This window comes from Bubalus bubalis, chromosome 10, assembly GCF_019923935.1.
Source record: "Bubalus bubalis isolate 160015118507 breed Murrah chromosome 10, NDDB_SH_1, whole genome shotgun sequence".
In the NCBI taxonomy this organism is placed as follows: domain Eukaryota; kingdom Metazoa; phylum Chordata; class Mammalia; order Artiodactyla; family Bovidae; genus Bubalus; species Bubalus bubalis.
The window spans coordinates 9,063,981-9,081,157 of NC_059166.1; the positions used below are offsets into that span (position 1 = coordinate 9,063,981).

The 17,177-nt window shown below is 50.0% G+C and overlaps 2 protein-coding genes across 5 annotated transcripts in view; one reads left to right on the top strand and one right to left on the bottom strand.

Moving 5' to 3' along the window:
* The first annotated feature begins 2,322 nt into the window (after window positions 1-2,322).
* Window positions 2,323-9,839, top strand: DYNLT1 (dynein light chain Tctex-type 1). Its single transcript, XM_006051268.3, has 5 exons — window positions 2,323-2,442; window positions 5,079-5,120; window positions 8,551-8,674; window positions 9,034-9,111; window positions 9,398-9,839. The coding sequence occupies exons 1-5, from the start codon at window positions 2,416-2,418 to the stop codon at window positions 9,466-9,468; spliced, it is 342 nt and encodes a 113-aa protein (XP_006051330.1). The 5' UTR covers window positions 2,323-2,415; the 3' UTR covers window positions 9,469-9,839.
* Window positions 9,840-10,670: 831 nt separating this feature from the next.
* The window catches only part of TMEM181 (transmembrane protein 181), a 63,484-nt gene continuing 56,977 nt past the window's right edge, over window positions 10,671-17,177 (bottom strand). For all 4 annotated transcript variants that reach the window (XM_025294332.3, XM_044924037.2, XM_044924038.2 and 1 more), the window contains exons 14-17: window positions 16,039-16,121; window positions 14,964-15,053; window positions 14,101-14,167; window positions 10,671-13,741 (exon numbers count right to left, since the gene is read on the bottom strand). In XM_025294332.3, coding sequence (XP_025150117.1) covers window positions 13,663-13,741; window positions 14,101-14,167; window positions 14,964-15,053; window positions 16,039-16,121 — 319 coding nt within the window. In that variant the 3' untranslated portion in view covers window positions 10,671-13,662. The remainder of the gene's footprint in view (window positions 13,742-14,100; window positions 14,168-14,963; window positions 15,054-16,038; window positions 16,122-17,177) is intronic.

Consider the following 17,177-nt stretch of genomic DNA (forward strand, 5'->3'; position numbering starts at 1 on the left):
CATGTGTGCTAAGTGAACACACAGTCCTGAAGATAAACAGACCAATTTGTCCATTTCTGGGGCAGACTCAATATAACTATGAGTGTATTAAGATAATATAACTATCAGTGTATTAAGATCACTGAATGAATATTCTTTGACAGTTAAAACTGGAGAGTAGAACCAATGCAGATAAGCTGAAGTCAATTTTTTTAAAAGTTCACATTCACATGTTTTCTGTTGATTTATGCACATGCTGGTGACTTTCAGTGACAATGTAACTTAAGATGGAGTAGGAAATGGCAACCCACTCCAGTATTCTTGCCTGGAGAATCCCATGGACAGAGGAGCCCAGCGGGCTACAGTCCATGAGGCTGCAGAGAGTCGGACACAACTGAGAACACACATTATACTGTCTGTGTGATTCCAAAGCATTATCAATGCCGTATCCTAGCAGCCATTCATGATGCTCACTTGAATCAGGAAATTCTTAAAAGGCTGTGGAGCAATTTAGAAAAGAGGTCTCAAAGCTCACTCAGAACCTGTCCGCTCCTGCTTTGCACATAATTCTAAAACACTCAGCTAGTGGGCCTCCGAGGCCTCCCTATGGAAGCAGAAGAAAATCAGAAGAGGGAAAAGGCCCCTGCCTGGCTGAAGAGGGTAGTGCCGCTGAGGAGCTGGAACTGGGCAGGTGGGGTCAAGTGACCAAGAAGGACACCTAAAAAGAGATCTTGGGATCTCAGGAGAAGCTAGATGTGGGGAAGACAAAACAGAAATGGCAGGCTTAGCATCCTATGTAGACTGAGGCTTGAGGCTGAAACACTGGGAAAAGTGAGTGGAAGCCAGAATCAGAGAAGCAGAAACCAGGTGTGAGAGAGCAGCCTGTCGCCACCCAGCAGGTCCTCTTGGTCAGGTCAAGTGTCCAGGGCAAGGCAGCCTTGTGTCTTTCACCCTCCCCTCTCCCCTTTCCCACAAACCAGGAAGGTGATTGCATTTTCCTCCACTCCCAGTTCTCTGCAACTGGGTAGGAGGCAGAACTAATGTGTGGGAAAATGATTCTTTGAACACATTTTAATTGTGTGCTTACCACAGGCCATGTACAATCAAAAGGGCAGGGGATCCATTAGTGAATCAATTGGATTTCTGCCAGCATAGAACTTAGCTTCTATAGCGTAAGAAACAAGGGTTGCAGATGAACTGAATGTGGGTGCTGCAGCTCAATTCTGCAAAGTCTCAGGTTCCCCTGATCAAATCCTTCCTAGGAGGATGGGAAATGGTTTTTAGCTACTGGGCTTTGGAGAGGGTGTGGTAAAAACAACAGAAAACGTTGCCCCCAAAGACAAAGGTTTTAACCTCAGATCACGTGCAAGCTGATACACCTATCCCAGCCCTTCTTGGAGAGCCGCTGAGAATTGCCCAGGGCAACCACTAATTTTTATAAAGACGCTTGTCTACAAGTTAAAGGTATACCTACATCATTCTGGTTAAGGCTGCCAGGAAGTGTGCAGCATTTTACATTTTCTACCCCAATGTTTTAATGGTACTTGAAGGGGGAAAAAAAATTATATGGAAAACCTACTTCCCCAAAGGTAAGCTTCGTTCAGATCTAAAGTTTCCTAATTCTGGAACCCCCAAGGGGGCTGCAAACAATATCTCTGACAGCCCATCACGTTCCGAAATCACTTTACTATTTGTTACTAGGTGTCCAAACCGGCTTACTTGTTCAAACGAATCCAACAGGGTACAAACTTCAGGGAGGGGCCAGGACAGCCCTTTCTCTCCAGGCCTGACTTTTTCCAGTTTGTTTTGTTTTAGCTAAGGCTGTTGGAGGAGACTCTTGAGAGTCCCTTGGACAGCAAGCCGATTCAACCAGTCAGTCCCCAAGGAAATCAGTTCTGAATATTCATTGGAAGGGCGGATGCTGAAGCTGAACCTCCAATCGTTTGGCCACCTGATGCGAAGAACTGACTCACTGGAAAAGATCCTGATGCTGGGAAAGACTGAAGGCGGGAGAAGGGGACCACAGAGGATGAGATGGTTGGATGGCATCACCGACTCAATGGGCATGAGTTTGAGTAAACTCCACTGAGTTGGTGATGGACAGGGAGGCCTGGCGTGCTGCAGTCCATGGGGTCGCAGAGAGTCGGACACGACTGAGCGATTGAACTGAACTGTCCAGGGAGGTGCCGGGACACCCTGGTGGAGGGAAGGTGTCCCCGAGGAGATGCGCGGCTCCCTGACGGCGGGAGGAGGGGCGGGCCCCATCCCGCGGGCACTGCGGGTGCCCCGGGGCGCACGGGCCCGAGGGAAAGGGCGGTGCCCTAGAGGAGGCGGGGTGCAAGCGAGGGGGCGCGGTCTGAGCGCGGGGGCGGGGTCTGAGCGCGCCTGCGCAGTGCGCTCCACTTGGGGAGGCGGCGGCGACGCGCGGGCGGCAAGATGGAAGACTACCAGGCCGCCGAGGAGGTAACGCCCGGTGGGCTACAGGACGGGTGGCGGCCGTGGTGCGGGGTGCGGGGGTGCGGGCGGGAGGGCGGGCGGGCGGCAGCAGCCAGGGCCGTGTGCGGGCACCCGGGCTGCCTCTGGGCCTGGGCGGTGGCCGTTCCCGGCGCCCTGCCGAGCGCTTCGCGGACTCCGGGCGTCTTCGCCCTGCCCTGGGGGCCGGGGGCGCGGAGGGGGCGCGGCTCCCGTGGTTCCTCCGGGAGCTGGCTCCTCAGGCCCGGACGCCTTCCTCCGGCGGTGCAACATCCCCCGGGGATCGCCTCTGCCGCGCCCCCGACCCCCTGCGCCCCCGGCCCCCCGCGCCCCGGCCCTCCGCGCCCCCGACCCCCTGCGCCCTCTGCCCTCCGCGCCCCTGGCCCCCTGCGTCCCCGGACCCCCTGCGTCTCGCGGCCCCCTGCATCCCCCGACCCCGGCCGTCACTCGCGCCCTTTACTCTGAGCGCAGACCCCTGCCCAGGCGGATGGGGGAGGCTGAAGGCCGCGTGTGTGTCTGCCGGCTGATGTTTGCGAGTCTCCAGAGTGACATGCACACCTGACCCGCACCCCCAGTTACAGCTCCCCAAGGGGCCCCGAGTCATGGACTTGCTGCTCTGGCCGCGGGCAGCAGGCAGACGCGCCCGCGAGGAGACCCTGCCTTTTTGTCTTGGGTTCCTCTCCTACTCTCCACGCTGTGCGCAGGCCCACCGTGGCCACCGTCACTCACATTTCATTTGAGAAGACAGTCCGATAGCTCCGATTTTGGTGGGGTGGTGGGGCGGGAGGTCATTGCCCCATTAAAGAAGTCGGGTAAAGCATACAGTTATTTGCCAGGCAGAAGGTATTCATTGTAACAACGTGTGCTGTGTCCTGGCTTTCCTTCCAGCTGAGGAGCATTCAGGGAATGATAGCTGATGGCTGCTGCTCTCACAGAATGGTTGCCCCTTGTCTTCTCGCTAAAGAGTTCTGGTTGAAGTACACATGAATGGAGCCCTGTGTATTATGCAGCCTTCCTTCCTTCCATGGTAGTGTCCCATCAGTGTCCGAAGGGTGGTAGCAACCTAGGGAATGGTTAGGGAGAAGCCACAGTTCAGGAGCGGGTAGCCAAGGAAAAGCTTTTCCCTGTCAACTGTGCAGCCATTGGAGAATGGCTTGTATTACAGGAATTATTGAGTAACTTTGAAAAAGTAAATATAGAGGAAGTCCTTCAAACCGGAGTTTTTAATACTCTGCCTTCTCATTCTGGCTGTCACCAAGGAGGTGGCTCAGGGACTTCCTTATTCCAGATCTCAACTGCGTATCTGAGAAATGAAGGGGCTGAACAGAATGGTGTGTGTTTTACATAAGATAAAGCCCTGGAGGCTGAGACCATGACTGTCTTCTCTCTAGTAGGCCTGCCTTCCGTGTTTCCTGACCTACACAGCCAGTAGGTCAGTAACAGCCCTACTGACCCCCACGTCTGCTAACTTCATGTAGACATCTGCATCTTTGGAACTCTTCTCTGTTCATCTTTCCTGCAGAAGCTGAAACTGCCCAGTGGATTCTGTACAACTGCTGTACTTTCCACTAAAAGTCCACTGAAATGCCCCTCACCCTTTCTCTTATTTTAACCACATGGAAACTTACACAGGAACTTTCTGTATGGGTTAGAACCACTGAGGCCTCTTGGAAGGATCTTTTAACCTTGGAGAAGTAATTTAAGATACTACAGATTTTCATTAACTTGGTGAGCTGGTTTTGTCTCCAAGCATGACTTCTGAGTACAGTGGGTGAGGGGCTTCAGGCAGTCAGCTCCTGACTCTCCTGGGGAGGAAGGGGCATCGCTGCAACTGGGCTTCAGTGGTCAGCAGCCCAGCGGGAAGAACACTCCCTGCCCAACTCTCTGCCTTTGTCCCACCAGGATGCACTGGGGCTGAGGGCCGGGGCTGCCCCTGGAAAGCGCTTATAGAGCTCAGGAAATGAGGTTCCTGGACTCTGGGAACCTTGTAACCATTCAGATGCACCGCATGTAAAAAGAAAGAAAACCACTAAAGCTCCTGGCACTAGGCAGCTGCTGGCAGCCCGCCTCCCAGCTCATCTTGACATGCTGGCTGAGAACCACCGTGCCTTCAGTGGACTATAGTCCTGAAGCCGGACAGAGTTGAGAAAGAAAATATTAGCCGGAAATAGGAAAGTCATTGTAAATTTTACCACTAAGAGTGGTTTCAAAATCCGAAATGTCTTAAGTTTCAAACCTCCTGATTAGTTTACATTAGGAAAAGAGTTAATTCATACAAAAGTCAAGTAACTCATTGAACTTCCGTATTTGTTAATGAACCTCGAAGCCAGCTGAAATGGACGGACAGGTTGAGATCTAAAGTGAACTTAGTCTTATGGGTCATGGCATGATTTAAAAAAACCAAAAAACCTTAAAACTATACATGTACTCTAAGTCTCCTGCCTCTCACTAGCTCTGTGGTCCTCAGAGCTACTTAATGTTTTCCTCAGTAAAATGAACAGCCTGGTTAGATTATTTTTAAGGTCTTCATTTCTAAATTATATTCATTACCTAAATTTGCATTAATCAGTGCAGTGGGAAAGGATCTTTTAAATCAATCGGGCTTAACTAATTTTTTTCCCTGACAGACTGCTTTTGTTGTTGATGAAGTGAGCAACATCGTAAAAGAGGTAAGAGGAGAAGTGCTTCCTTTTTGAATGTTTGATTAATGGCTTATGTAAGTGAAAATAGTGTGTTTTAAGTACTATCTTGGAATTGTTTCAGCTGAGCCTGTGTGTTTTGGCATTTCAAATAACAGTTGTTACTTCAGTGAATATCTAGATAAGAATTACTTCCATATTATGTAAATTATATATTTTGAATGAGACAGGAAATTTTATATACTGGCGTTATTATTGTCACTAAGGCTTGGTTCTATAACCTTTTAGCATAAAAGACTCATGATATACAAATAAACATTTCTAATGTTTAATGAAGAGTGAATAGTAAAAAATTGAACAACTTCTAGTCACTCAAGACCTGGTGCTGCACTTGGGGCTTTTTTTTTTTTTTTTTTTTTACATTCCTAAACCATCCACTTTATTGACCATGGTACCCCCTTTAGATGATAAGAATGGGAGTCAAAAAGGCTATTTGCTCATTCATTCAAAAATACATGTCAAAGGTGCATGCAGGGGACTGACGCCTAGAGAGTTTACAAAATTGGGGTGGGGAGGGCAGACATTTATCGGATAATCACACTGCATTCCTCGTGTGGTACTGTGAGGGATTACCCATCTAGTGAGCTCAGGGCTGGGGTCTGGAGAAAATAGACGAGTAGGGTTCCTGTGCTGTGTTGTGCTTAGTTGCTCAGTTGTGTCTGACCCTTTGTGACCCCATGGACTGTAGCCCACCAGGCTTTTCTGTCCATGGGGATTCTCCAGGCAAGAATACTGGAGTGGATTGCCATGCCCTCCTTCAGGGGATCTTCCTAATCCAGGGATCAAACCCAGATCTTTCAAATTGCAGGCAGATTCTTTACCGACTGAGCTACCAGGGAAGCCCAAGAATACTGGAGGAGGTAGCCTATCCGTTCTCCAGGGGATCTTCCCGACCCAGGAATCAAACCAGGGTCTCCTGCATTGCAGGCGGATTCTTTACCAGCTGAGCTACCGGGGAAGCCCCATGAGTAGGGTTAACTTAGCGAAAAGAGGGGAACAGATATTCCAGACTGAACAAGTGCAAGGACCCTGTGGTAAGGAACGTCCTGGTGTGTCTGAGGGACTTGTAGGGAGGTGGGGGTGTCTGGACTAGTGCGGGGCGCTGGGGAGAGCGCCTGGGGCAGGAACGAGGCCAGAAACGGTTTTCCTGTTCGGTTGTTTCCCCAGACCCCTGTATGTTGAGCACATAGTGAAGCCAGTGGCTCAAAGACTGTCATTAGATGATCTCAGTTGAACAATACCATTTGAAGTTTTCTATATGATTTGGAGTTGACTTTAATGCAAACTGTTGTTAATGCAAATTATTGACAAATGCCAGAGTGATTAAAGAACTACAACCTATTTTTGTGAACATCAAAAAGCAAAGTGATTAAAAAAAAAAGTGAAGTGATCTTGTTCTGCCATATATAGTATTGCACATGAGGCATCATTTTCTAGTTGCTTTGCAGGATCTATAACACTCTGCTTTTCACTGTTTTTCAAAATACAGTGTTTCTTAGGAACACAGTGGGGAGCAGAAAGATGGGTGAATTTCACTAGAACTGTGAGAAGTGGAGTTGGTTTGTTAGGAAGTCTCCTTGGGTCTCACCTGTTTTCTGCACAGTCTTTGACTTGGTTGCCAGGCAGCAAGTTTGCTACTACTGCAGCCAGAGCTTCCCAGTCTCCCTGGAAGCGCAAGTAACATTGCAGTCGGTGTTCCTTTCACTTTATCACCCGATCTCTCACTTGAGCAGCTTTTTCTGCCCCTGGGCAGTAGGTTAATTCTGTACTCAAGCTATTATTAAGTACTGCATAGTAGTAAACTTGGATGGGTCCAAAATTAGAGGAAGGTTTTCCTCCCTCCCTGAAAAGCAGTGAATTCCAAAGTGAGTGTGGAGAGAACGGCCAGAGTTAGTGGTTTAGCTTGAGCACAGCCCCCACTTTGACAGAGCTGCTCGCTCAGCCGTGTCCAGCTCATTGTGACCCCACGGACTAGCCTGCCAGGTTCCTCTGTCCATGGGATTATCCCAGCAAGAATACTGGAGTGGGTCGCTATTTCCTCCTCCGAACCTAAGTCTCCTGTACCTCCTGCATTGGCAAGTGGATTCTTTACCACCGAGCCATGTGGGAAGCCCCATTTGACAAAGCTGAGCCCAGACCTATTAATACCTTTGTCCCCTGAAACCAGGACAGGCATCAGCATAAAAGGCCCAGAAAATCATGGAATAGGAATATCCTCACTACCAACTTCACCAAGAGGTGAGGCCAGGGATCATGTGTATTCCTGAATAACCCCTGAAGCACACAGCGTGAACCGTCCCAGAATACAGCAGAGAAGAGAAGACAAGGAATTTCATAAAAAAAAATGCGTCACAAACTTAAATAAGGTTTTGAAATAGAGCAGTTCTTTAGTTTTCTGAAAAACATACTTCTGTGGATGACATTACCAGAAAATGCTGAATAAAGGAAGCATTTGTAAATACATGATCATCTGGATAGGTTTGTACATTGTTGATTATACAGCCCACAAAGATTCCTCTATCTACTGTACTTTTAAGAAAGCAATGGGCAAAGGGAAGTATTTTCTAGCCTCAGTGGGAAGAAAATGCATTGCTTATCTCTAGATAATTAATCACAACAGCAAACATTAAATTCAGTCAAAATGTTTAAAAAATTTGACAGATGCTATATAATTACGTATTTTAAAAAAAGAATAAAGAGGGCTTTCCTGATGGCTCAGTGATAAAAGAGTCGGCCTGCAAGTTCAGGAGATGGGTTCCATCCCTGATCTGGGACGATCTCATATGCCAAGGAGCAGCCGTGCCCAGGTGCCACAGCTGTTGAGCCTTTGCTCTAGTGCCCGGGAGCCACAACAACCGAGCCCACATGCCACAAGAAGAGAAGCAATGAAAGTCCAAGCACCGAAACTAGAGAGTACCCCCTCTCATCCCAGCTAGAGAAAAAGCCCATGCAGCAGCGAAGACCCAGGACAGCCAAATATAAATAAATAAAAATGTTAAAATATTCAAAAGGGACCTCTTGATAGCCCAGTGATTAAGAATATGCCTTCCAATGCCAGGGACACGGGTTCGATCCCTGGTTGGGGAACTAAGATCCTGTGTGCCATGGAGTAACTAGACCCACACACTGCAACAAAGATCCCAAGTGCTGCAACTAAGACCCAGTGCAGCCAAAAATTTAAAAATGATAATCAAAGTGAAAGATAAAGCATTCAAATGGAATATAATACTGCTAAAAGGTATGTCTGCAAAGGAGTCCTCAGGGTTCCCAACAAGCTTGCTCTCACTTTATGCAAAGTGTAACTCGGCAGTTCGTAGGGCGCAGTGCTCACTGTGCTGGCCTCAGGAGTGGCCCGAAGGGGTGCTGTGCCAACAGTGACCGGCTGTGCTCTGTCTTCCAGGCCATAGAAAGTGCCATCGGTGGCAACGCCTATCAGCACAGCAAAGTCAATCAGTGGACCACAAACGTAGTGGAACAGACCTTAAGCCAACTCACCAAGCTGGGGAAACCATTTAAGTACATCGGTAAGGCACCTTTGCTTCTGGTGGATGGTGGTGGTGGTTCTTTAAGTACCGCTGAGAGGGAGTCTGTGAGAGGAGACAGTAGGGGCGGTTCCCGGAGGAGCATGTCACCGGCCTGTGCACATCCCGGGCCGCGTGGCTGTGGGAACAACTGCGGACCACGTCCCAGGACATCACAGCATTTCAGATCCGCTGCTTTTAGAGTAAGCGCATGGTGAGGTGTCAGCTTCCTAGGACCAGGCACTCTACCCCTACAATCATTTTCATTTTGAACGTCAGCCATGTGATCTAATACACGTATGAGGACAGAGAGGAATGTGTTGTCAAGTAGATTCCTCTAATGAAAGTTTGTTTTTCTTTAGTGACCTGTGTGATCATGCAGAAGAATGGAGCAGGCCTGCACACGGCAAGCTCCTGCTTCTGGGACAGCTCCACCGACGGTAGGTTTTCCTTCCCCGGGAAGGCTTGTCCCCGGCACGTCCCTGAGGGACCCTGCTGAGATCTAGACTATTCAGAGCCGTGTTTTAGGAAATGTGTGCTGGTTGTTTCATGTCTTTGAATGCATTATTTATTAGTCACCTTTTAAAACGTTTTATAGAAGAGAGACGGGCCGACCTTCTTTGTTGGCTACAGAGAGTTGAGTACTGAGCGTTTGGCCTGATCCTGAGAACTCGGAAGGCCCGGCTCTTCCGGTTTTCAGGGTGACACGCCTCCTTCCCCCTGCAGGGAGCTGCACTGTGCGATGGGAGAACAAGACCATGTACTGCATTGTCAGCGCCTTTGGACTGTCCATCTGACAGCCCGCCCCACCCCGCCCTCTCTCCTTCCACCGCATCCCTTCTCTCCATCTTCTAACCACCAGCAAGCTATTCAGCGATCTCCTTTCTCATCCGAAGTGTGTTTCTGTGGCACTCTCAACATGTAGAGAAAAAAAACCAAATAACCACACTGCTCTCTGTGACCTGCACACCAAGTCAGAGGCGTCGTCACCGCAGGTAGGCAGGAGCCTGTCCTGCCGCTTGTCTTAACTCTGAATGTTTCTTCTCAAAGGTGCTAAAAGCCGAAATCTGCTAGTGTGAAACTTTCTCTACTCTCTGAAATGAATCAAATACACTAATTTTCCATACTTTGTACTTTTTGTTAGAATAATAAATTATTCCAATTTAAAGTGTGTGTTTTCTTCATTGTCTAAATAGTATCACAGGTAAATTCACCATATTTAGTTACTGGCTAGAATTTGTAAAACTGTAAAAAGCAGGAAAGGTTGCAGTTCTGCTTCGGTTCTCTCCAGTACAGTGAACATGCTCATTGACCACCCAGGGGCTGGGGGCTCTTGACTGCTCTGCTGTGTCCTGGCTGGATTTCTGCCCCGAGCATCAATCACTCTTCACTCTCAAGTCCTTCCTCTTCTGGAGCTTCAGGGGCAGGAAGTGGGCAAGCTGGACGTTCTTTTAGCCAAAGGACTGGAAGCCACACTCGTGGCCCAAACCTGACCCGCAACACAGCAGCTTGTACTCATCAGTTGTTCAGTAGCAATCACAACAAACGTGTTTTAGTTTGTTAGTGTTTAGTTAGCTTACGCACTGTTTTCACAGTGGCTCATTTTGTGTCCACAATAATTAGCCCGTTAAGGAGTCAGAAAAGGTGTTGGGAGGTTATCTGATTTAAAGTTATAGCCAAGTTAAGTGAGGAGGGGGGCCCAAACCCTGGTCTTACCTGGCCTTCAGGGCTCCTCCAGGACCACGTTTACACGACAACAGACACACCTCTGCATCACTTGCTGAACTGGAAAAAGCCCTGCTCTCGTCTCTAAAGTGCCTAAATGGTCACCTTAACGCCACACGCAAAGAGGAAGCCACTGTACATAAACAGGATCAAATATTAACAGTGTAGTAACATCCACCAGAATGGTAGTAAAAAGCTAAAGATTCACATGACTTGAAGAAAAACCAGAGTAGAGAAACGCAATCTCAATGAAGCCACTCCCACAGTGTGAATCTGCCGTAAATAAACGTTTATTGACTTCTGATTACAGTGATCATTCTGTGACCCGGGGTAGTGTGCTCGCTGACGCACTTCCAAGGTCTAATATTCAGCTCTAGCTTTTCCATTGAGCCTAAGATTTAGAGTTGTTTTACTTTACAAACATTTACAGTCCTTTTGTAAAAAGGCAGTTTTCAGTAGCAGAAAATCCTTCTGTGTTTCATAGTCTGGTGTTACATTCTTGTGTCCTACATCCAGTCCTCAACGAGATGTCCCTTTTCATCACCCCTTCTCTAAGCTTCAGTGTTTTGCCCTGTGAAGAGGATTCCAGGAAATAAGCTACTGACCACGTCACAACATACTGAACATTAACTTTACCTTGAGTAAACAGTTCACAAGAGTACTTGAGGCTGATGACGTTTGTCCTGTAACCTGCCCATTTAGCAAGCTGGCTTTACATACTGAATCTGAACTTTTACTGCAATCTGTAATTATGTACAGGAACAATATTACAAACCTTGAATCTATTTTATATATCCCCTTCTTTAGCCTTTCAAATGGGGCTTAAGAGAGAAAACTGCATCACTGCGCTGCTTTAATGATTTAATAATAAATCAAGCGGACCTTTATCCTCATGGATAATGAAGCTCTCTCTAGGGAAACTGAAAGGCCTGTGGTCATCTTCCAGGTTCCCCAGACTAGACCAGTATAAAAAATTATCCCCAAGATGATGTTATTCACGCCGTTACCATGGAAGAACTAAAGTCAGCCCTTTGGATTTTTAAGTTTAGTTTATAGAACTCTTATAACCCTCCAAGACCAAAAAAATAATAATTTTCCTGCTACCATCTAAGGTTGCTGGTAGACTTTAGTGTTATAACCTAGTACCTATGGCACATGCTAAATGCTATATACTTTAAGCACATTTTTACATGGAAGATGTAATATGTTGACATATATGATACACCAGAGAAGATAAATTGAAAATGCATGATTATTAAGAACCATTTCCCCCTAAAGTACTTTCTTTTATAACTTCCTTGTTTCCAATCTAGTTACAGAAAGTTAATAAATACTCCCTTATTTTTCATTTCACTGACCTGATGCTATCAAGAATCAACGTACGAAGATCAATCATCAGTTAACAGTTACACTACAGGACAAGGATAAGTTGTAAAAAATGCCTAAATGTGTACAGCTAAATGCCTCAGATACTTTACAATTACTGGTAAAAGCGTTCCAAATTATGGACAGTTATAACGATTAAAACTTGTAAACTGTAACATACTAGAATACATTAATCAGCACAAGTAACTTTTCATCAGTTGACATAAAATTACTTATATGAGTCTTAATAGAAGTAAATTTGGTAACAGAAAATGTTTTCAATACCTCTGAATATACAGAATCAAAAAAAAGGAATCACATCATTGCAGATGTAAAAACCAGTAAACTTGAACTACCCTTGCAACAACACAACTGTTTGAATTCAAACTTTCTTATTTACAGGGTTTTAAAAACAAATATAAATGGAATCCATATTAAAGGTACGTTAAATTAAGAAGAAAAGTACGAAGTCATAATAAATAGTCTTTCAGGAAGCTCTCTAAGGCCCCAGCACTACCTGAAGAGGAATGTGCCTTTGAGCTCTGCGTGGTAGCTGGAGAGTCGATGCATAGATGGAGAAAGGGGAGGCGCTGTTTGCAGGGTGGAACAATCACGTCCCTACCTGTTGTGTTTGCCCAGATGGCACGCCTCAGGATGTCTGCAGTGCTCACAGGTGAACCGTTCAAGAGATGAGTGTGCACGCCAGAGGAAAGGCAAAGGAGACAGCTCCACCTCCCACACTTGGCCTTGACAGAAAGGAGCTGGGGGTCTCCAGGGCCTTCTCCTGGGTTCAGCAGCTCCAGATGGCACTTATGCAGAGCAGTTCACCCATTTACCTGACGACCGTGTGAAGCTCACGAGGCAGGAATGATTCCCCACAAGTTACCTTCTCCCCAAAGATGTTCTTCCATAAACCATCTAAAAATGTGTTACCTTCTTGCACCTAGTTTCCAAATGTGAAGCTGAAGAGCTTTTTGGCAATAACGAATCTGTAGTATTGTTACCAGTCACTTGTTTAGCTTTTATTGAAAAAAAAAAAAAAAAAAAAAAAATCTTTACAGGAGTATCGTCCTTAACAGAGCTGCTACTGCTCACTGGAATTTCATGGGTACCCTCCTCCCCACCCCAACCACAGGGGCCTCATCCATATTCATGACGTAAGGCTCACAGGCCTCTAGAAGACTCGTGACAGTTAGACCCTTCCCTGTCAACTGGAGCTGACGACCTGTCAATCCTTAAGGAACCCTGTCGAACCCTCCTCAGAACTCCCGAGACCCTGGCTCTGCTTTGGTGGCGGTCTTCACCTTGAAGACCCAGCCTCCCTCTCCCCCTCAACAGCCCTTGCGTAGACGTCTCATAGCAACTGACCCCGGTGACCCGAAGTGGAGATGCGTGGTCATCTGGAGCCCCGGCTGCTCAGCGGGGAAGGACCGCCCTTCTGGGGCAGCCTCAGAAATGGGCTTCCCTGTGAAGGGTCGACAACTGGTGCCACGGGGCAGGGGAGAAAGGAAGCAAGGAGGGAACACCACCATGCTGCGGGCCACATTCACAAAGGCTTTCCGGGAACTCAAAATCAGCAAACTTTTTTTTTAAAGCACGTAATTCTCTCTACTAAGAACAGGAATGATTTCTTTCTTACCATTGAAAATAGTTTGTCTCTCATCATCTGGAATCTCTGAAAAAATGATTTGGCTAAAACTTTTTGTCAGGGCCTCTCTTCCCAAATAAATGCCGTCAGTGTGACGGTAAATTTAGGCCCAACATTTAAATTAGCCTTCAGTTTTGGTTTTCCTTTCAAACATGTGTAAACGAATGAGGACCAGGGTGTGTCTGCGCGTCAGACGGGTCCGGGTCCGGGGAAGGCAGGCGGGGGCGCGCTCGCAGGGGCAGGCGGCCAGGCCTCAGTCGCTCTCGGAGCCCTCCTTGTACTGGGCCCGGATGGCCTGGCCGTTCTGCAGGGGCATCTCTTCATAGTCACTCCTGTCACGGAAGAGACCTCTGATACCCTGGGCTCCGACAGCGCGGACTTCTCCTCTCCACGCCACGGCGCCATCCTGAGAGCCTGGCCCCTGCTGGCTCGCCCCATTCCTCTCGCCGCCTCCCCCTCCTCCAGCCCCTCGACCGCCAGGGCCTGCCGCCCAGAACCACGCGTGCAGATGCCCAGCAGGAAGGCACGCGGCCCCTCCTGAGCCAGGGGTCGCAGACACGCCTGGGTGGACCGAAAGGGCCGATACCGTGAACAGCGCCTCAGAAGGCTCGCCAGCCTCCTCGGTGAACGCGCAGAGGCAGGCTGAGGGCTTTCCGCGGAACAGAGAGCCTTTAGCAGAGACGGGACTTACCCGTAGATCACGTCGTCGTCCGAGTCGTTGAGCATGGAGAAGGCGGGGTTGTCCTTCAGCTGCGACTCTGAAAACCAACAAGCATTGTCCTGTCATTAGCCCGGAGAGGCCAGGCGCTGTCCTAGGAAGAGGATGAGGGTCGGAGAGAGCTGGATTCCTGTCCCTGCCTCCACCGGTTACGGCCGTTGTCAGCCGGACAGGTGGTTCTGAGTCCTGGCGGGTGTGTGCTCACCTACAGGCCAGGACAGTGTGGGGAGGCTTGGTGGGAGCCTGGGGGGGGCTGAGCCCCCTGGAGGAGACTGCGAGCCAGCTGCCCCACACCCTGGAATCCCCCAGGTCCTCATGAGAGCCAGGCCACCCTCCTACCCAGGGCCTGAGCTAGCCCCTGGTCCCAATCTGTCACCGCGGATGGGAGTACCGCATGCCGCCAGGGCCTTGGGCACGTACTGGGAACTCCTCCACGGACAGCCTGTAGCCGGGGCGCACCAAGTGCTGCCCGGGTTCCAGAGAGCTTGCCCCCTTCTCATCCGGGGGCGGGAGGGCTGCTGGGTTTGCTTTTTGGTTTGGTCCTTGGGGAGGTGGGCTGGGGGTACATAGGGCTTTCTTTTGATGGTCGGGGTGCTCATGTTCTACAGATCATTTCAGGGCACCGGGCGGGGGGAGCGTCATGATGCTCGTGTCGGGGCCCACCGACATGCTCGGTTCTTGCATGAGGGGCTGTAATGACACAGAACTTGCCGGGCTCCACCTGCAGCTCGGGGCTCACTGTGAGTGCCCACCTGGTCTCCCTGCTCCAGAGCAGGTTCTGCAGTCACGGTGCCCCTGCCAAGGGGAGGTGGGCAGGGGGTCAGGGGGCAGCTTACCATACAGGGCATTCTTCGAGGGCGAGTACACAAAGGCCAAAGTGTAGAGGTAAAAGTTCAACAAACCGTAGAAAGACAAGAATTCAGCTGGTGACAGCGGTCAAGGGAAGCAGCAGGCCCGGACACGGTCTCTTTGCTGTTAGCCGGCCCCGCCCCCAACCAGCTAGGCCCTCGGGGGTCCATGCCCAGACCTCAGGGTGCCACAGGGCAGGTCCAGCCAGAGGTCACGGTAACCTTCCCGGGGCACCTGGAACCCCCAGGTGAGCTGTGCCCCCTCCTATCCACGGCAGGACCTGCTACCATCAAGTCACACACAAAGAGTGGGAAGGCCACACAGGTATGGGTGAGTCAACGGTGAAATGAAGACCTGGAAACAAGACTCCCCAACTGGTGCTTCTTAGTCTTTTCTGAATTACAGACCCTTTAGAGAATCTGATAAAAGCTTAGTGTGAAATTCAGTTACCGAATTATGAACAATCATGCATTGACTCCAAGGATGTAAGTAAGAGGCCCCACAGAAAGAACCCAAGACATCCAGGGTGAACCCCAAAGTGTCCCCTGATGAATGCCACCACTGAGAGCAGAGAGGGTAGCGCACAGCTGACCTGGTCATGCATCTGAAAGGGGGGTGGTTACTGCCGAGCAACGGGGCCTCCGGGATCACAGAAGCCCTGCCCTGAGACACTGGTGTCCCCCACAGCTGGACACACCTGGGAGGTGCTAAGGGAACCCTCTGGGAGAGAGGACACCCGAGTCAGTGCTCGGCAGGGGGAGGCGGGCAGCTCCAGCCTGACCCAAGGGAGGCTCCGATGGTGACTTGCCCCACTCCAGTCCCCGCCCCACAAAGGGGACAGCCGCGGCAGGTGCGGGGGTCCCTGGGCTTGACCCATCTGGCGAGCGACTCCCGGGGACGGCTGAGCCCCGCAGCCGCCTTGGGGCCTCTCACTCGGGGGGACAGGCGTGGAGCCCCCAGGGTATGCTGTACAGGTAACTTGCCTCTTCCAGACGCTCAGAGGCCTGAAATGCTACCCACTCCACTAGGCTGTGTGCCTGACATCTTCCCAGAAAAGGATATAATTCTGGTAGTGAGTCGACAGTTCAGCTACGAAATTGTCCTGTAACACTTGTGCTCCGAACCTTAAATAAAGGATGACGATGCTGAAAAAGAAGGGAGGGAGGGAGGGACAGTATGTAAAAACGTACCAAGAAACGGCACTAGCTTCATATGTCAATAAACTTGCTACTTTCGCTTACTCTAGTCATGATTATTTCTGCATGGAGACTTGCGTGTGCACACACATGCACGTGCATACATGCGCACACGGCCTCTCTACTGACACGCGTGACAGCAGGGTCCTGGTACCCAGAGCCCACCTCCCCTCCCCGAGGTCCAACCTCTGCTCCGGCCAGACCAACTGCTGAATACAACGTAAACCAGGTCTCTTCCCTCCCGGCCGAACGCCCTGCGAAGACCCCCCATCACTGAGAACGGAACCCGGGCTCAACCTGACTTCCTGGCCACCCTTGCCCTCCCATCCTCCACCCCGCACACTGCTGTCCCCAAGCCTGAGCTTCAGGCCCTGACTAAAGGCGGCAGATCCCCCACCCACCCTGGTAAAGCAGCCACAAGCCCCCAGCTGTCATCACACCTCTGTTTAATGATTACGGCACTTCCGCTCTTTATTCATTGTTTTTTTTAAATCACCGCCTTCCTCCACTGGAATATAAACACTGCAACAGGAAGGAAGGAGCCTGCCTGCCTGTTCACCAGGGCAGGCGCTCCATAAACCTCTGCTGCACCACTGGGCCGATCCCCTTGGAAGTCAGATGAAGAAAGATCACAAAGCCTAGGAGCTTCAGGGAGTCGGTCCAAGGAGACGGCTCCCAAGCGGTGGGCGGGGGCAGCCGGAGGGCGACGATGTGCGGGGGTGGGGGGGAGTTTGTGCAGAAGGAGGTGAGCTGGGTGTGAGGCCGCACTGAGGGCTGAGGAGAGACGAGCAACAGCCACACACGCACCTCTACCTTCAGGTGAATGCAGAGGCGGAATACAACCCAGCTCGTTTTGAAATGTGGGTTGAGTTCACATGGCTTGGTGAGGGCGGTGAAGGAACCCAGAGGGCTCCAGGATCCCCCACCCCACACGGCTGGGACCCAGAGCAGCGGTGGGGAGCCGGACCCGAGGAGCCCCGAAGTTGCCCCCACCAGAGGAAGGGG